The sequence below is a fragment of the Syngnathus floridae genome, chromosome 12 (assembly GCF_059516105.1).
Source record: "Syngnathus floridae isolate MCC-2025c chromosome 12, RoL_Sflo_1.0, whole genome shotgun sequence".
Classification (NCBI taxonomy): Eukaryota; Metazoa; Chordata; class Actinopteri; order Syngnathiformes; family Syngnathidae; genus Syngnathus; species Syngnathus floridae.
Genome location: NC_142424.1, coordinates 1659829 through 1679904, shown reverse-complemented (window position 1 = coordinate 1679904; position 20076 = coordinate 1659829). Strand labels below are relative to the sequence as shown.

Sequence of the window (20076 nt, the reverse complement as noted above, 5' to 3'; positions counted from 1 at the left end):
GCAATTCTTCAGGTTCCATCTCAAAGAGGCTGTCCGAGTGTTCAAGTGGCTCCGAGTGCAGCGATAAGGCTTGGCAGGAGAAATCAAGAGGCCACATACAAAGGTGGATGGAGTGAGAGGCCATTTCAGAGAAGAGCACTTCATTTGCTGGGTCCAAACATCCCCCAGGGCAGACAGTGGCACATTTACACCAGATGTTGCCCCTCCAGCGGTACCTTTGACCTACGGGAACCTCATCATGGCGTGTCACGGAGTTGCGCTCCCAGGTGGTTTCAATCCTGAGTCTCTTTGAAACATGCTACCAGGTCAGAGGTCGTCCAGCCTCTTCCAATTCCAGCCATTTGTTTTCTGGAGTACCCGTTTGCATGATGCTAGCAGGGAGCTGGGGTTGACTTTGAGCTATACTTTGGAATGCTCCAAGGCATAAGCAATATCAATAAAAAAAGATTGAATAGATAAATAAAAATAAGATTAATTCTAAATAAATAAATAAGTTCTGGGTTCCTAATTAAGAAAAACCAGACTTGCATTGTATCAAAGCATCATGAGATGTCGTCCGTTCCGGTCGACAGGTCAAGCGGCAATCCGTTTGACTTTGAGTAAACAACTTTCACTATGGAAAATAAAGGTTGTTTCGGGCCAAATTCCAAACGGCGCCACTTCAGTGTGATTAACCGAAAAGTGCCTTTCGCCAATCGTGTCATCCCGGCGTGCGGTGTTCTAATTTAACGACCCATAAAACATAACGGCGGGACATTGACGCTAAATGCCAAGCGGAGTCGCCGTAAATGACCGACGGCCTCGTCTCTTCCCACGGGCGACATTTGTTTTGCTTTCGCTTAAAGCCGATAAATGTTTGCTTCGCTGGAAAAAGAGCAAATACTCGTTGGACTTTGCACTACGGAGAGGAAACATCTGCAGTCACCAACTCGGTTTGTTTCTTTGCAGAAAGTCACATATGAATAATTTAAATGGGTGATATTATGGAAATTTTACCCTTTTATGTCTTATATACAAATATAGAGCACTCCCGCTTATGTTCTCTTTGCTAATGGACTTTCTCGTGCTTGTGTTTTCTACTCTGTGTGTGACTGTAAAGTATAAAATATAATATATAAATAAATACAGAAGAATATTTTATATGGTGGTCCTATATCGCACATTTCCACCTGTTGCAGATGGATTTGGAAGGTATCCCCTGCGATAAACTCTGATTTTATTATAATTGCTTTTCGATGATGTCCAGCAGGGACATTTTATTGTGTAGCTGAGAAAGGAACTTGTGTTCCATTGTCGGTGGTAAATCGTACGTATTGAGTCTAATCCTCCGTCTCATATGCATAATCCACCTTTGCTGTTCAAAATGAAAACATAGCTTGGACTCAGTCAAAGCAGCACTGCCAATATTCTCATAAAATTTTGGTTTTTTGGTTTCTTAGCTTGCTATTTTTATAATGCAATTGTGGTCTTGTGTGTATCCAAGCGCTTTCATAAGCACTTTATTTTTCTCGCCTCGGTAGGGAACAACTACTGTCACCGTTGGAGAAAAACATGCGACTCCGCATTTAATTTGACGATTCTCTTTGTACCAAAGATTGTTTGTGGTTTTGCATAGAGGATGCGCTCTTTTGCTCATGACAACACCTGTCCAAAGGAAGAAAAAAAAACACTCGAGGGGCCATTTAATGGGGACCTAGAGTGGAAAATAAACGTTTTAATTGCTAGTATACAAAGAGTTGGGTCTCTTGAGGTTCTCTGCATTGGTGTTTTGTAATATTAGCATTTGGTACTGTTAGCATTAAGCTGGCATTTTGAGAGGCAAAAATGAAAAGCTTTGGTTGAGTAAATGTCGGTCCTCAAAGACATGTTAGGGAACTGTTTTAAAATGTGGAGAACAAAATCACAATAGACATTTTCACACCTACGTCAAAGTGCCAATAGCTCCCGCGTCACCGAAGGTAAACAAACCCTTCCGTCTCATTGACCGAGCGGAGTCGCTGAGAAAACACGGCCCATGGCTTGAATGATAATTAGGACTTTATAGTAGTTTATTTGACGCCACTTGCGGGAGGAAAACTGCCACTGAGGGAGAGCGTAATTTACATTTCAACAGGTAATTTAATTGAAAAATAGACACGGTGGATATTCAGAAATAGTTATCATGATCATGAGGGACCGATTGATTCAATGACTTTTGTGTTGCTCGAATTTATGGCAAAGACGTGCTGCTTTCACACGCTACTGTGGAGATGTTAGCTAGCCGGCAACTGGCGTGTTTTGGCTACATTTCTAGAAGATTTTACTGACCTGTGGAAAAATATTCTTTCCCATTCCCCATGCTAATATGGAGATGTTAGCTAGCCGATATGTTTTAGCTACATTTCTACAAGATACTGTTCCCCAATCCCCATGCTAGCGGTTCTGCGGTCGTGCTAAAGTGGCTTCTATACTAATACGCAGTGTTGCTATCTTCTCCGTAGAGCTCTTTACAACTCCCACTCAATTTAGCCTTCTCACCATCAGGTTCCACATGATTAATTTATCTGACAGTTCAACCTCAAGCCCAACATGATTTTGTCAGTGCTGTGTCGCTACTGTTTACAAACATTATGAAAAGGTTTTAATGTCTCTCTGCAACTGAGTCATGATTTGAATCCAGTAGGAGATGGGATCAGAGGCGAGGGCGGGTCTTCTTATCTCACTGTAAAAGCCAGGCAGCGTCGGTCGGGCAGGTACCGCAGGGAGATTTGCCACTCAATCTGTGTGCGGGTACCACTTATTGATCTGGCGCGGCTTTATAATCTCCGGTTCGATGCTTGCGTATGGAAATATAGCCAGACGCACCGTTAATGGGCTGGTTTTAATGTAAGTAAAGCTTCTGCGCTGATCTCCTGCCCACCCAAAGGGCCCCAGTCAATTATGCGGTGTTCACAATGGATATGAAAACATTAAAAGGCTCGCGGGTTAATTAGAGATTGCGGTGTTCTCAGCACTCAACGCCGTGGGACGGCGACAGCTTTCCCCGCAGGCGACAAGAAAGGAAGTGGAATTTTCTCGCGGGGACAACCAAGGCTGCGAGCGTGTTCGGAGTATGTACGATCGTGTGAGATTACCACGACTCTATAGGAGCCTTATCTTGAAAAACTCTTCAGTCAGGCCGCCGGTTTCTCAAGACACCGCTGTACGGTACGACTTTTGAACCTTACTGTTGACTATTTCTCTTTGATTGGCTTGCGACCGATCAATGTTAGACTCCGGCTCTCTCCCAATGTCAGCTTCGCCTCATCCGTGACCCCAAGTACGTTAGCTAATGGATGGAACGGTAATTAATTTTCCTGGACTGAAATATCCACGGAGGCCTGCGCTAGGTCTTTATTGATCGAAGAGTTGCTCCGTCTCCCCTCCTCCATTGATTACCCAGTCAGCTGCATCCTGAAGACGACCACTGAGATGTTGACCCAAGGACTAAGGACCCCAATCAAAAGCGCCGGCTAATCATTGCGAGTTGCTGTGAAACCTGTTCAACCAAGCCTAAAATCCCAAGGCAAACAAACGATCCCAAGACCTCTCGGAGCGAGACCCCGGCCGGGCCTCTGTCGATGTTGAGCCACCGTACGATGTTTTCACGACAACAACCGAGGAGAAAACGGGGGAAAGCTTTATCTCAATATAGATTTTAGACAACAGGTGAGCTATTGGATACCACGTTTCGCCTGACAGTGTGAATTTCGGGTCGACCCAGCGTGGAATTTGCATGTGACTTGCAAATCAAATCCACTTCTCTGGACAGATGCGACACGTCCACGCCACTTGGCACTTGACAGCCGCCGAACGTCGTCGCCTCTGGATAATCCAATCGTGTACTCCGTCTCTATTTTTTCTCACAGAGGGCACCCAGGGAACCTTACATGATGAGAGAAAACTATTTCTTCTTCTTTATGCTTGGTGCAGCTTAAGGCTGAGGCGATGACGGGGCCAAGACCGTCTCTCCATCTTTTCCCAGCTTAGAAGGGGATCAGGCGGGAGGAAGGCCGCCGTCTTTTGCTCGGCGGGGGTCCGAGAGCCCCCCTTGAAAAACCGCAGCGTTGAGATTTAAAGGGCGGATGCTCGAGAAGGGCGTAGTGGTGTTGCGCTCTGTCCAAAAGCTTATTTTCGTGAGGAGGTTAACGGCATTAAAGATTTCTCCAAACTGCCACTCGACGGAAGAGAAGAATTTTGAAGTGCCAATCGTCTTATTTGACCCTGAAGTATTCCTAAGACATGATTGAGAAGTCAGTGTGTAAAACTCCTCCTGAATGTGTTTTATTTTGAAAATGTAAGGAAGTTGGATTCTTTTTTTCTTCACATGGCCATTTTTAGTCCAAGTTTCACACCTGGAAATTTCTTGGCTCAGTCAAATGTGTGACTTTGGCACGTGTAGTGTTAAAGATTCTTTTTCAAGAACGGATGTGATAATCTCACATTATTCAACATTGTTTCCTCGTGACTGGAAGGCTCACAATTAAGATTCTTCACAGGAAACTCTCAAAGTTGTTGGAATAAAGCTTTTAGGTGCTGCTGAAAGATCAAGAGTCACTGAAATAACAAAACTGACCTGCAATACGAGACTCTGGTCAAAGTTGTAGGCGCCGGGTCGTCCCTCTAGGGTGGAGAAGGCCACGTTCCCGCCGGTGAGCGGGGCGATGTCGCTGAACTCGTCCGTGCACAGGGCCGTCCTCTCGTCGTCGCCCAGCCGCAGGAAACCGTTGGGGGCCTTGCCGTAGGTCTCCCTGCAGGAGGCGCTGTAGAACTGATAGGGCAGCCAGGGTCCGCCCGCCTCGGTGCGCTTGTAGATGGCGAAGCTCTCCGGCCGGCTGGTGTAGAATTTCAGGCGGACGTAGGTTATCTCGAAGGCCTTCCCTGCGGACGGAACGCACTTTTGTTTTTTTATCGGCTGGAGTGAAACAACCACACACGTAGATTTCTGGCAAATGTCAGAAAGGTATAGAAAATACGGTAAGTCCGTTCCTTATATCACAGATACTAAAAGTCCATTGTACTCGTAAAGGTGGGCCGATCTCCGGTTGATACCATTTCATGTCGGTATTGTTTCCAAGGGAACAAAAGAGGCCGACTTTTACAGTCAGCGTGAAAGCGCCGACTGTTGATTTAAGACGCCATCCACTCGTGGGCTCTCGAAACAAAATGAGAACACTCCACGCCTGCCGGAGAGCGTTTCTTTTGTCCTTTCTCGTTGCCAAACACTCTTCAAACTATTCAGGTGCGGCTAATGAAAGACGTACGACGCTTGTAATTGAGCTGCCGGCTGTGTACGGATTGTCCTCGCACTCGCATCTACGGGGAAATTTGTCCGACATCATTAGACACAAGGTCTCCCCTAACGTAGGGGTGAGGTGGGGGGCGCCCCTCCCAGGTATCGCAAGCGTTCTTGTTTTCCCAGCCGTCCGTAATGGTTTCTTTCCTCTCCAAGCCGAAAGATCGTTAAATTTTCATTTAGACTCTGCGTGAGGTGACCGCAGCCCCGCCGGCAGCGAGACACAACTCATCACAGAGGAAAGGCAAAGTTGCATCTGATGCTTTGCGTAATTTCGCACATTCCATGTTTAATGATTCGTGATTTCGATGAGTGGTGAGGGGGGGCACATTTCTGTGTTGGGGGGGTGAGATTTCATTACAGCTCATACGGTGTTGCTGTAGCTACAGTCGCTAATATGGGAACACGCCGAGACGATGGATGGTTACCGATGAAGAAGGGAGGTGATGGAAAATTGCAATTGCTGTTGAAAACAAATGACTATTGACCTGAGCTATCTACCGCAAGCATTTTGATCATTAAATCGTTCAAAATTTGCTATGTATTTCATTTTTTTTCCAGGTGGCTAGTTGAAACCGGTTAAAGGATTACAACTTTCCATTTACGGCTATCAAAACGAAGTAAGTTCGGACATCGTAAAAAGTTTAACTTGGTCATCTTGCGTTTCTTTATGGATTTTGATACGTAGGAAAGATTTTTTCATCCGTCAAATTTAAGACATTCCATTTCATTTGACGTATCCGTGGACACCCCCGCTAAGAGTTTTAAGTTAATCCGAAGACCGCGTCGCTTCGTACACATGACCCAAGCGACCTCGCAAATCCAGAGTCTGATCTCAATTAAAGTCTGCGCCGGCCCATCGAGAAATAATCCCAGAAAGATAATCGACTGGGCCCTTTCGGGCTTGTCGGAAAATCCACCGGAGTGGCTCCTGTAAAGTCGATCTATTAACGTAGATCTATCTGGAAGCTATTAAAACGCAGTGTGGGAACATTTTGACCTCGCGGACATTCTCGTCCAGACTAAACTGGAAGAGAATATTTACGATGGTGCTTTTGCACGAGTTTTCAAACATGTCATTGTTGTTTTTAGATGTGAGTCAGGATGTTGGTGTTCGTTGCCCAACGAGAACCAGCTGCAGACTTCAAGGATGCGAGTGTTTCTCTTTAGTGGGAAAAAAAAAGATCACCCTGATTCTTAAGCAGCATTTTTTCTTTCTAAGACCCCCCACTGCTTCGTCCTCCCTGGTCGTATTTTGTTTGCCTCCAGACTCCCACTGCCATGTTTGTCATCCTAGCTCTCCTCCGCTTGAGCATGTTTAGACTGGAGAAGCAAAAGACAACAAACGTGTCCAGATCCCGCCCCGTCAACATCCAGATGGGTAACATGCTTTTCAAACCTTTGAAACAAGCACAGTTCAGTTCTTAGAGCGACCCATCTTTTTTTTTTTTTTTTTTACACAAGTATCCATTTTCTTTCTTTTCTCACTTGGTTGTGTCACTCGGCCTTGAAGGCCAGATGGCTTTGTGGGGCAGCGCATCCATCACAAATATTCTTCGGCGACCGGCCGCTACTTTTCGGTACGCTCTTAAATGATCGAAGTAAAACCTCCAAAAACATAGGCCGCCGCTGGAAAAAAATATCCACTTCCTGCCCTCTCGACACACAATACGACAAGTCGTTGACATCTTTCATTCCGCTTTGTTTAGACAGCAATTTAAAAGATATCAAGGAGAATCCTATTTTACATGTTGGCGCGCTTTGATTTCTGTCAACTCTCATCGGGTTGACAGTTGGAACTTAGTGCACTTTGTTCCTTGATCACAGACACGAAATGCATTAATATTGCAAGCGAGCCATGTTCCAGCCTTGGCGGAGGTCTGTGGGGTGTCTCTCCGTACCAAGGATGCAAGCTGACAAAAAAAAAAAATTGTCATGTCAAAAGAAACTCCATGTCCTCCTTATTGACTTGAAATCCTCCCTACAAAACTCTCAGATGAGCCCTCGAGGGGGTGGCAGGCGCTTCATGCTCACCAATTCCGACTCCGAGCCGTGTCCAAGTGTTTTTACGCAAACGGGGCTGAGCCACGGCCCGCGCTGTTCGACATTAAGCACGCCCGTGCCAGTGGACAGACGAAACGAGGAAAGACGCGTCCCCGAGCCAAAATGTCAGCGAAGCTAAAGCGGTAAAGCTAACGCGCTTTTCCCCGTGAAATCCCATCACCACAACCACTAGCAACCATCTGCATTCAATTATGTTGTTAGTATTATTATCTTCATTTCCAGCATGAGCATTTTGCTTCTATTCGTGGAGATGGCAAAACATAAGACGTTTTTTTTTTTAAAGCCGGCTAAATTAAACAAGCGCACGAAAAGAGAACATTGTCAAAGTTGAGCGACGGGAACTTTGTGAAAAGTTCAAGTGCACCTCCCAGCCTCTCCGTGAACCAGGAAATCAGTCGCAGACTCGGATGCGTTTGTCAGTTATGGCAAGTGAAATAAAAACAAAAAGGACAATCATGTCGAAGCAGTGAAAAGTCAAGTGGGAACAGAACATCATCGTCGGAGAATACCAATCGGGTCAGCACAAAAACTCAACTTGAAAGCTTATTTTGGTAAATGGACTTTTTAAAGGGGAAGTTAGAAATATTCAGGAGACTAATCCACCAGTTTTCAGCCATCTCAGGGGGTTGGCATTTTACCCAGAGTCGCCCCCTGCTGTTGACTGAAATTGACGTCAAAGTACCAAAATATTCGCAATACGAGCCCGAAGGCATTTTGACGTCAATTCAGACTGTCGACAGTAAGCGGCAATGCTTGATAAACGTTAGCATCGTACAAAAAGACTTAACGTGCATTGTCGCTGCTGTTTTGGTGAGCAATGACATTTAGTCCTTACCCAGATGGAGGGTGAGGTTGATGGAATTTGGGTGCTGGACACCATAGTACATGGACTGACTCTGCCACCACGTGGGTTCGTCGTTCCGGTGGAAGTCGGTCAGCAGGGCAGCGCTGTGGCTGTAATCCGGAACCGAAGCGTCGCAGCGGTGGCACGAGCGTGCCGCCGAGCCCATCTGCATGCAGTAGTCCTCGGGCGTGACGCCGCACTGATTGGACACCACCACGCTGCGATTGAAGGCCACGTTCTCAAACTTGGGCAAGCAGCGGCTAGGGGAGGCCGTCCCGTCGTCGTAGCAGGAGTCCATGGAAGCGCCGGCCGGAGGCTGGAGGAGGGCCAGGAGATGAAACCACACGGCGAGACGGGCATCCATTTCGACACGACGGCTTCAATCGCCCGGCTTTCCGCATCTACACTTCACACACACAAAAATGGCTCACACTCCACCACTTTGATGGGAGGGATGAAAATACACAAAGAGCAGCCCCGCAGCCAAACTCATCCCAGCCGGCTCTCTCCGGCCTCAACATATGTTCTCCCTCTGTGAAGGTCCATGCAGGAGGAGGGTCCAGGGACGGGGGGGGGCTCGTCAGTGGGCGGCATTGGGGCGACCATGTCAGACCAGGAGCATTCCTCCATCTGCTGGTGGAACACAAGAAGCTTCAAAGGCACGATTCTCGTTTTTTTATTCTGAATGTTTAGGCCACACGGTTGGTGAGTAGTTAGCGCAATCATCTCACTGCTTTGAGGTCGGTTGGGTTAGAATCCTTGCTCCGGCCTTCTGGAGTGAGTGTTTGCGTAAATGTGCCAAGCTAGTGGCTGACCACCTGTCTCGATTTAATAAAAAAAAGGTAGGTAGGTGGGCGGGATGATTGTATTTTCCAATTGAGATCCAACTCTGTGTGTTTAACTTTTTCATGATGTTCTGTTTTGTTGATGGAAGCATTTAAATGATTCATGCTGAACATTTCCATCTTCATAAGGAACTAAAGTCGCCCAATACAAATTAGTGCCGGTATCTTTGTTAAGGGAAAACACACAGAGGCAAAAAAACATTTAAATATGCATAAGCCAACCCTAAAGCTCTGCAAGAGCTCACAGAGATCAATTGTGTTTGAATTGTGCACAGATCTGTTTAAAAATATATAAATAAAGAAAGAACCGAACAACACAATTACATTGGGCAAACAAAGACGGCCAGGGCCGACGGATGCGCCGGGAAGGTGTACATTTATGATCCCGAGGGGGATTTACGGTAAATTTTGCACATGCCGCCGTGCCGTTGCCTTGATTTATTGAAGCTGTCTGCACTCAGGCTGGCGCTTTGCGAAAAGGAGCCGCATCAGTTAGCTGTCAATTCCTTTGTCGCTCTCCACCACGGCTTCATGGCTTTTTAACTGTGGCTCGCCGCAACCCGATACAAACAGACGTTTATTGCGTGGATTGAATACGTAGCATACGTTTATTGCCGCGCCGCCTGCCGAGATGCCAATTGACTTAAACGAACTCAAAATAGCATTTATTATGCTATGTAAAGTTCAATGAGTTCATATTTGTGTCACATGCTAACACGCGAGTTTGCGAATTTATCCAAAAATCCCAATTCAGTTTGTGCTTTTGTGTTATGAAGGCTACTAAGGAGTTTCTTTGTGCTCGTCGCTTGATGTTGATGCTTTATGATCCTCTGCACTTTAAGGACCTTTAAGTGACAATTGTTTTTTTCCTTTGGTGTCCGATTTTCTTCATGTACAATATATATTCTCGGGTTAAAAACAAAGGTTGAGAGAAGAGTAAGCAAGATGAAAGCAGTTTCTTGATCCATATGCACTTTGTTTGGCGCCGGCACTTGGCAGACATTATCCGGGTTCCTCTCGAAGCTCTTCTTTCAACCGAGCGTGACATCATTAGCAGGTACGGCCGCGCGCAACAACACTCCGGCCTACGCGCTCTTTCACGTAGGTGTTTTATGAGTAGCACCATCGAGTTCATAACCAACGCTAATGGATGAATGGTCATTCATTTTGTGTTGTTTTTTTTTTGGGGGGGGGGGGGGGGGGGACGCCACTAATGGATGCCTCGCACACAATACAGCTAGTAGTGCAGAGAGTGCAAAGAGAAGAGACGTCCGTCATACTCTACCAAGTAATCAAAATTCTGGGCTCGAGTGTTTGTTCTGGTTTCATACATAAAACAGGGCTTGCTGTTTTTTTCCCAGAGTTTTAACACAGAAATACTTTTAAGCCGTCTCATCGAGATGTGCACTCCTATCGAGTGAAGTGGGACGCTAGCTTCGAAATATCTGAAGCAGGAAGTCAAACAAGAATTTGAAGTGCGAAAAAGTAAAAATAAATTTGTTGGCATAGACAGTGACCAGTTAGTTTAGCAACTTGTTGTGTCTTCTTGAAAGCATCCGTTAGCCGAGCAGAAATCAGATTATTGCTTTTCATTTCATCGGACTTTTTCCCCACTTGCGAGTGGTGCATTTCGATCAAGTATACCAAATAGCTCCATCTTTCCATTGAAAGAAAAAGGTTAGGAGTTACTTGACTTTGCAGCAACTTCTAATCACTAACAGCATATTTCAGACAGCTTCATCATCCAAATGCTGGAAACTATGAAGAGAAAGTGTTTAATACCAAAGTTTTGTGCAAGGAGAGGCATTCTTGAATAATTTAGGTTAAAGATGTGGAAATCTTTATTGTGTACGTTATTACATTTCTGTCAGCGGGCATGAAATTTGCATCACTCCTGTTATATTGATATTTTTAATACACGCTACCTTCGATAGAACACGCTCAACGCTGCGAACGTACCATATTTACATCTTATTTCTGCCTCTATTGGAGACAACCACTTCATTGCATTTCAATCATACTAATGTGTTGTCTCTGCTGTGTGACATTTGCATATTTCATATCCTAAACACGTACAATGTCGCATATTTGCATGATGCAGTATTTGACTTTTTAACCACATTTTCAAGACACTTCTGTATTTTATCTCACTTTATCTCTGTACAAATTGGGCCAAGAGGGAGAGGGAAAAGTCCATAACCATGACACTGAGTGGAGTGCAATTAGCGTATCAAAAATCACATTGAAAGTGAATATTCCGAATGCTTCGTGCTGGTTTGGCCCAACGTCCCACACTACAAACCGCCTCCATCCTGCTTTTCATCTAGTACTTTGGTTTTATAACGAGTAGACTGTAGGTCTGAGAAAGACAGATTCAGCAATCACTCAGCATATTAATCCCCCCCATTGTCTCCATTTAAATGCAACGCACGGGCTGGCTTCAAGCGAGACTCGCATGTAAATGTATTACAAATGTAATTTTGCACTTAAGAAAAAAAAAGGAAAAGAAAAAAATTGCACCAGCCACGATTTGGACGTTTGGATCATAAAAAGGTGTCAAGGCTGTTGTTTTGCAAGCACTTACAATAAACATTCGCCCCCGTAACGTCGCACTCCAAGCCGTCCCTCGCCCGTGATACAGTTAATTAAGATAGGAGGGAGCAAAATCATTGGAAATATATGCCAGGAGCATTTCTCAAACAATTACGCAGCCGGGCTCTCGGTGCAAACAATACCTCCAGGGCTGTCCTTTCATTTCTTAAAAAAAATAAATGTTTGTTGTCAAGGACCTCCGTGAGTCAAGAGGGGAAAAAATTACAAACAAGAAAAAAAAAAGCCTTCTTGAGCCGCCTTGGAGGTGTTTCAATCATTAGCAAAAATAATAGGATCATGTTAACTTGTCCTTACATCCCCCCCAACGCAAAGCAAATCACGCAAGAACAGCTTATTCAGTTTCACTATTTTACTTTTAATTAGACCTGCAAAGAAGTTTTGCAATCAACCTTCTGAACGGTGAAATAGGATTTTCAACCCCGGGCCGAGTGCCCAGTCGGTTTCCTGCCCAAAATGCCATATTTAAGTTCGTGTTAAAGTAGAAAAATCAACATATTTTAATTAAAAATCACGATTTACTTTTGGTCACGCGGCCATCGCAGATGACGTCACAGATGCGACGCTCCTTCCTTGATTGGTTCCCGCCATGCACCTGCCATCTTTCAACCCTCAACGAAGGTAATCTTTAAGTACCCAAAAAATACGGATATATTAATGTTTAATACAGAAAATTAACACAAAGTATGTCTATTTGGTAGGTCTTGTCGACATTTAATCACAGTTAGATTGTGTTACACTGCGAACCACCTTAAATTGAAACGTAGTGACCCGAGCCTCGTCGTTTCTACCACATCGTTTATTTTACCATCTTTTTACATTTAAATTTATTCTTACAGTTTTTTTGTGGTACAAATGTTATATATTCACAAGTATACTATGCCAGAAGACGGATATTATTCGTGTTTTTTTAGGAAGCTGTATGTTTTCAGTCCCACTGAGCAAACTTGAGTTGATAGTGTATTCTAGAAATTGTATAAAATGTCAGTGTTTTTTTTTTTTTTTTTAACTCATCAATATTTCAGTGTTCGGCAGTGTCTTGCTCAACGAGTCTCTAAACTAACAGTGCTACAGCAGGTTATTCAATATCAAAGTAAGCCATTTCCAATAATACTTGCTGAACCAACTCTTCTTTTTTGTTTTGTAGCTACGACACTCCAGCCAAATCAACTCAGCTCCAGCAATCGCTCTGCAAATCCCCTCGACAAAAGCTGTTCAGCATGCCCCAACAGTTAAAAACATACTTTTCCTTTCCATCAGGTGAGTACAATGACAGACGACATCGTGTGCCTATGTAACATTGAATAGAAGAAGACTGGGTGGTTATTTGCATTTAGTGTCAGTGAAGACTACTTGGAATTCCCTCAGCGGCGCTACCGAGTGGCGATTATCTACAGGCATAACAGAAGCACTCGTGTCGCCAACACCCTCTGTGACAGATAAATGTGATCCCTTCTCGCCTTTAAAAAAGGACACCTTGTTCCCGTTCAGGTCCACCATTAATCATAGGATGCTCACTTTCCCCCCCCCCCTTGCTCGTCTCTCACGTCATCCTTCATATTCGACAGTGGCTCAAGTGTAAATATTTAGTTTGAATTGCGTGGAATCTTATTTAATGACATCCCACCTGGGTTTTACCGTTAAACTAAACACACAACCTAAAGAATGACACTTGTTTAAATACAAGACAGATGTAGAAACATGTAAACAATGTAAAATCCCATTGGCCGGCCAATAGAAAATTAATATTGAATTCTGGTAGTGATATTCCTTCAAATAACAAATATTCTAATGCAAACACCGTCGGAGCACATCTGGACAGGTAATAGAGCAATATTCATAACAAAAAATAACTATCTGTTAAAACTACAATGTATTACGAGAGCACCATTGCAACTTTCTTCTTCTACTCTTCTCTTCTTGGTATGTATCACCATCCAAGTACATCATAACACTGCCCCCAATAGGCCAAGGCAAAAAGTTGGAGCATCCAATATTTATCAGGGCCGATTGTCTCTGCAGAAATTCTTTTTTACCCGTAAGGAATTGGGAAAGCTCACCAAATTTTGCATGCACATCGGACCTTGTAATAAATGTGATATGAGTACAGAAACGGGTCCTTAGCAGATCTGCGAAAACTGCAAGGCATACTACGTAATAGCCCAAAACCTCACCAAATGTCTTTTGGAGCTATATGTAAAACCTAACAGGAAGTCTCCCATTTTGACTTTACTATGGAATTTGGCGCCATTTTTGGCCTTATTGAGCTCATATTTTAACAAACCTAGAATTCTTTTTAAATTTAAGGTGTTTTATCCAAAGACATTTAAGATGTAAAGTTATCCAGAGCTTTTTATTTGGTTCGCATACTGTTGCCGTGACGACGTGCTTTTTTTGCGAAGAAACGAAACATGGGCAGATGCTAAAGAGTGCTCCGATTTTGCGCAAGCACTACAACCATATCATAACACTTATAACTACATTTTGTGTGTGTGTGTGTGTGTGTGTGGGGGGGGGGGGGGGTTATTCTCCCCCTTTAATTACAGCAAATGATTGCGGTGAATGGGTCGAGGTTGTCATCATCCTAACAAGCAAGCATACGCTAAGTGACACTAAGCCGGCAAAGCACGGGGGATTAAATCCGCAAATAAAAGCACTGACATGACCAGAATGTTCTTGGCCATAAATCTGAGTCCTAATAATGTTTGGAGAGTGAGTCGTATGGGATTATCACTGCCAGGAATTAGCGCCGTCCCTTTCCCATGCACTCACTGTTGAGTTCCAATGACATTTATAGTGCAATTTATCAGACGGCGTTATTGCCCTCTCCAAAGACTTGGATCAGACTAAGATCACTCCGTGAGGCCACTTTATCCCCATCTATTGTGTCTGATGTTTTGTTCTACAGAAATCATGTGGAACTACAGTAGATAGCAAAAGTCTACACACCCTGTTGAATGCCAGGTTTTTCTGATATCGCCGGAAAAACGGGCACGCAAACATCTTAGCCAGGCACATCAAAACAGTAACAACACATCTTCCCACACGTGTGTTTGGGACGTTTTGTCCTTGGTTCGGTATACCTGCATGATATCAGTGGCTAATGATTTCCTGTCATCATTATTGCAAACATAGCACGGACTGAGGATACAGCGGGTCATCGGAGTCAATTCACAACATGAATCGCCTCATCACGTGACCTGATTAAGCATCATATGGGAAAAAAAAAAAAAGCAGGTGAGCAGGAAGTTGTTTTTCGATTCATTTCTGTTACGGACCCCGGGGAACAATCACTGTTGCCAAATGTGGCGGCTATTGCGTATTAGCCACACTTGGTCAATGCTGGGCAGTACAAATCCTTATTACTGTTCTGTTCTGGTTTTGAAGGTATTTACCCTGGTTGTGGCCCACAAACATACAAGACCCGAGGATGCAGGTCAGTCTTGGATTAGATCTCAAAGTACACATGTCGTTATGTTCTGTAGAAATATTACAAGGCTGTGATGCATTGATACCAAGTCCTGCACCGCCCCGCGGACGGGGAAGACTAGCTAATAAGTTCGAATGCCGCATCGCTAACGATTCCAACCGCATCGGCGTCAGGCTCGAGTACACACTCCGATTCAAAGTTTCCGACCGCCCGTTGCTGGAGCTATGTCACGGCGTTCTGAGCTCCGCTTTGAAACGTCAGTAATTTAAAGGTTATGCATCAGAAAATCCGGGCGCGGACATCTCGGTAGCTCGTTTTTACCACGCCGCTAATGGTATCTATCGTGGAAGCGATCGGAGGCGGTCGGCTACGTGTCGCGCGTGGAGGCGATAAGGTCGCGCTTACAAAGACGTGCATAGGTTTAAGGCAAAGTCCTCATCTCCTGTAGAGGGCCATTGATCGTGGAATGGGGAGGGGCGGGAGATGATGGCAAGCAGTTCTTGTGTCCAAAAGGCATTGAGTCACATTCATTAGACTGTGAAGGGGAGCAGACACACGCTAGAGCACTTCTTTAACATAAATCAATACACCTGCTCCACCGCCTCTACCGGTGCGGAGAAAACAGGCCGGGAATAATTTTAAGTCTCAATTCCAAACACGGACTCGAAGCCAGTTACAGGTCGCTCGCTCGGAACCGTCCGAGTGCCTTTTTCTTCCCGACGTAATACAAGTCAATGATGTGTAAAAAAAAAAAAAAAAAACACGTCACTTCTGAGTCAAAAAGTGGGGGAAGTATACTAAACCATCTTTTTGTACTATTTGCGTTTGCCTGTGACTTTCTTTTTTTGTCGGAGGAAAAGTGTGCCAGCGGCTAAAACGGTGCCTGGTGACGCACATCAGCTCAGGCATGAGTAAGACTAAAATAAGAATAAAATGCCGACTTCACATTTAATAAAGACGACCAAGTGCGGTAAATTTCCACATTAACATGCCGTTAGTCTATTGAGTGATTTTTAGTTTTGGCGACCTCCTGATTGAAATAAACGTGACAGGCACGCATCGATCAAAGGAACGCTTTTTATAGTGCGGAATATCGCGGTTTCAGACGACACCCACCCGTACCTTCGAAAGGAAGCACTTTATTCAAACTCACCTTAAGATGTTTTTATTGGGTGTGTACACATGCTTGGAGGTACTACGTGAAAAGGTAAGTGTAGAACGGCCAATGCATCAAATGAAATGTCTCGGGGCTTTGGTTCTGCAAGCGCACGCTTCACATGTGGGTTTTAATAAAGACGCCGCTCGGAGCGGAATCAATGGCGCCCGCTCACCAGCCGCCACCCTGGGGGTTCGTTTCGTCTGTAGACCCCCCCTCCCTTTTCCCCCCACCGCCTCCGCTCGACACGCTCAGCCGATGGCGGTGTTGTGTGTAACTACAGAGGCGGTAATTGCGAGTCATTGAGATTCATTAGCCGGTTTCCTGCTACAATGGCACAAAATCCATACGCAACGGTCCCGTTTGCCACCTTTCGTCACTAAATGACTTTGATGGATGAATATGTCGGGATTAAGTTTGCCCGCGTGCCTCCTCATCGCTGTTCCATACACACGTCCAACTCGATTAACGCTATCGTCGCCGATCGCGACCCTCGGGTATACTCTTTTCGTCATATCAAAAGGTAAGTGGCGCACTATTGCCGGCGGGCTACGATTGCGTTGAACAACTAATGACGCAAGTGAGTGCCTGATGCTTTTTAAAATTTAATTCGTCTTTTTGGGGGGGTCTGTCGCATTTTGGGTCGTCATGACGGTTCCTGATAGCAAAGCTACAGGGACTGTTTGTAGTTGGATTGCGTTTTTTCCAAATATTCGTATCTTCAGCTAGCTATTAGCCAGCTATCCGTTCCGTGTATGATCATCAAATACAAAACTAGGGCCTTGCGCAGACTCTGGAGCGTAGCGCTGTAATGGAATATTTATTCGGAGATGCACAATAACAACGAACCTCGCCGTAGTGCTCCAGATCCCAGGTTCTCCTCCCGCGTGTAGCTAACACTGATAAATTGCTCTTTTTATTCGAGCGTCTGTGTTGTTTCGGGAGAAGGTCGAAGTGGGAGGAAGTAAGGTGGAGGTATCTGATACTCTCTCCGGAATGCCAAAGAAAACGCGCGGGATGCGATAAAAGGTCAAGTTGTGCAGCGTGACCCGAGCAAAGTTGTTCTGTAAATAACTGCCATCTGGCCTTAGGATTGCTGAAGAACTGGCGACAAACCGCCGTGAGGGACAAAAACCTTCTTGGCAGGCAGTGGCAGTTTTGCAACGCTTCTCCAATGTCAACTCGCGAGCCATGAGGAACGGAATGAGATGTTTACAAAAACGGCAAAGCTGTCAAATACTGACGGCCTCACGTCTGTCTCAATAATACCTGAAACAAAATTTGAGAGAGAAAACAACGCAAATAGTGACTTTTGGGACTCCCTTTCCACACTCAAAGGCACGTTTGCAATAATAGCGTGTATACTCAATGTTCTTTTTTTGCTCGCCCGCCTGGGGAATAACAGGGAAAGGGCAGCTGTTATTAATCTATCGAACCGGCGTCTCCTCCCGAGCTTTCATCCGGCGGCATGTCCACTTGGCTGGGCTATTTATGACGGCCAATATCTGCATGTAATTTATGCTCCTCTGACTGGAGCTGCCAATTTTATTTTCATTAGCAAACAAAATGAGCTGGAGCACGGCGGGGGGAGAGCTGTCACGCCGCAAATTGATTAGCAAAATGCAACACGCCAAACAAGATTGCGCGATGGCAATCTCCCCTTTTTTGTCCGATATGATCCTCAGATGTCAGCCACGCCGACAAATGTTTTGTCGTCGGCTCTGATGTTATTTAGGCAAAGAAACCTTGGAGGGGAAGATAATTGAGTAGATCTGACAGTACGAATGACTGAAAGATGTCATTTGGACAAGAGCGATAGAAGCCAAACTTTGCCTTAGCTAGCCCGCCTACCGCTAAAGTGAAAATAATCGTGTTGGCAAAATAGAAAAACAACAAAAATAAATAAGATAAATACAAATTGAAATGAAAAAAATAAAATAAATAAGACACTTTTCTGTGTCTTATTGGGAATAGCGAGAGAACAGCGAGCGGTGTATCACACAAATTTCCCCAAGGACAGCCGGCCCCGGTCACCTGTCGCGCGTCTGAAGTCTCCTTTCCCGTAATGAAGCTTCTTTATTAACATTGCTAATGCGATTACACGCCTAATGAAATCTCATTTCAAATCCCACAGTCAAACCACGGCCATTGCCCGCCCCCTCCCGCACCCTTCTCCTCTTAAGCGACCTTTACATTTGTTGTGTTGTAATAACTATGAATGTCAGGACAAGCAATCCACCGCGACTGTAAAAGTCATACGGTATGTCGCCGCGTCATGGCGACAGCTTTGTCGCCACGCGTTTCAATATCAGCAAGTGGGTCCACTATATTGATGACTTTAACAAGGCTACGCTGCAATATCAACAATCTATATCCGATTGAGACGAGAAAATGTCAACATTTTACCACAAATGCTTTCGTCGACGATATTGCAAAACCGCAAAAGAATGAAAAGCAGAAATAAACAAAATTTGGGCTAGACAGATTGCAATAAAACGTTATAGTGAGAAAGACCATCAAATTTGATCAGGAATATGGCGAATTTAGTTTGTGCTGACTCCATAAGTACGAGCTGCTTTCAACAATAAAACCTATATTCTTAATGCTTTAGGCACTTTGACGAAAGGTTGCCACAGACATGTTATTAAGACTCCCAGGAACTGTTTTAAAATGGGGGTGTGCGTCCGTGTGGGGGGGAGTAACATCTCGTTAAAGCTACCGTCAGTGACTTATTACCGAGATAAAACAAAAATGACTGTAATTACCGGCTCTTAAAACTCAAACACGTCGCAGTCACTCGCTCGTCATTAGTCTTCCAATCACGCCGCCGGTGTACAGCTAAGTGCACCTAAAGCGCCGCTCCGAGCCAGGCATTACCTCGCCTCTGTCGTGGCATAAGGAGCCATATGCTTGATGTATGTACAGAAACGTATGCGAGAACATCCGCTCCCGAGCCAACAATGCGAAGCGAGCAACTCACGAGGCCTTGACACAGCATGAATCATGAGGCGATTATTGATCGGTGGAAAAGAGAGAGGGAGGTTGGGGTGAGGGGGGACATGAAAAGTAGCATAATGTACCTCTCATAGGCAATATCTTTTCCAAGTAGCTCTCAAAATACGTCTGGCGTGAAGATTTTTTTTAAGTAGGATCGATTGAAGGTTTTGCAGAAACGCGTAAATCGTAATACCCAAGGTGGCATTGGGTCCAAATGACGTAAATGAGTCTCGACAATCGAGGATCCTTTCATCAATGAATCATTTTAATAATTGTCTTGAAAAGTAGAGAAGCAGCTACCTCCCAGCCTTTGCTTAAGCTGACGAGTATGGTTTTATTCAATTTTTTTTCTTTTGTTTAAATTCTGTTTTATTATTTATTTGTATTCATTTGTTTCCCCGGTGATTCAGGGACAAATACACTCGGTAGCAAACAATAAATAATAATCATCTACTCGTCCTTGTTCTGTCTGCCGAAAGTAGCAAAACAACTTTTTCCTCATCCTCCACGGGGGCTGAAATATCATGTTTGAAACCGTTGCGCTCTTATGAATAATTAAACCATTTGTCTTACTGCACAGCGGTGTACAATTACTTTGAGAAGCTCGACGTGCGGCGGTATATAAAAGGTATCGGATTAATAGCGCTTGCCATGGAGCGACGACGCCAAACGCTCAAAAGGCGGCCGGCGAAAGGAAATGGCGGCGTGGCGGGCCTCGCGGGATTCTAGAGATCTTTGCTTCGAACTGCGGTATTCACCACTGCAGTATTTGCACCCATAATGATCAGTGGAGAAAAAAATCTCCCAGCACAAGTC

At 44.7% G+C, this 20076-nt stretch overlaps 2 protein-coding genes across 7 annotated transcripts in view; one reads left to right on the top strand and one right to left on the bottom strand.

Moving 5' to 3' along the window:
- The window catches only part of lamc3 (laminin, gamma 3), a 38891-nt gene extending 26645 nt beyond the window's left edge, over nucleotides 1-12246 (bottom strand). The window contains exons 1-4 of one of the 3 annotated variants that reach the window (XM_088392437.1): nucleotides 12200-12246; nucleotides 8654-8855; nucleotides 8214-8538; nucleotides 4595-4899 (exon numbers count right to left, since the gene is read on the bottom strand). In XM_088392437.1, the coding sequence (XP_088248563.1) occupies nucleotides 4595-4899; nucleotides 8214-8538; nucleotides 8654-8743 (720 nt within the window). In that variant the 5' untranslated portion in view covers nucleotides 8744-8855; nucleotides 12200-12246. Of the gene's footprint in view, nucleotides 1-4594; nucleotides 4900-8213; nucleotides 8856-11651; nucleotides 11903-12199 lie in introns of those variants that run through there. The other 2 variants (XM_088392436.1, XM_088392438.1) reach the window with 2 other exon arrangements.
- The window catches only part of fibcd1b (fibrinogen C domain containing 1b), a 92005-nt gene continuing 81907 nt past the window's right edge, over nucleotides 9979-20076 (top strand). For 2 of the 4 annotated variants that reach the window (XM_088392457.1, XM_088392455.1), the window contains exons 1-5: nucleotides 10011-10124; nucleotides 12223-12298; nucleotides 12825-12937; nucleotides 14813-14914; nucleotides 15065-15113. The gene's annotated coding sequence lies outside the window, so the exon portion shown is untranslated. Of the gene's footprint in view, nucleotides 10125-12222; nucleotides 12299-12824; nucleotides 12938-14812; nucleotides 14915-15064; nucleotides 15114-20076 lie in introns of all 4 variants that reach the window. The other 2 variants (XM_088392458.1, XM_088392456.1) reach the window with 2 other exon arrangements.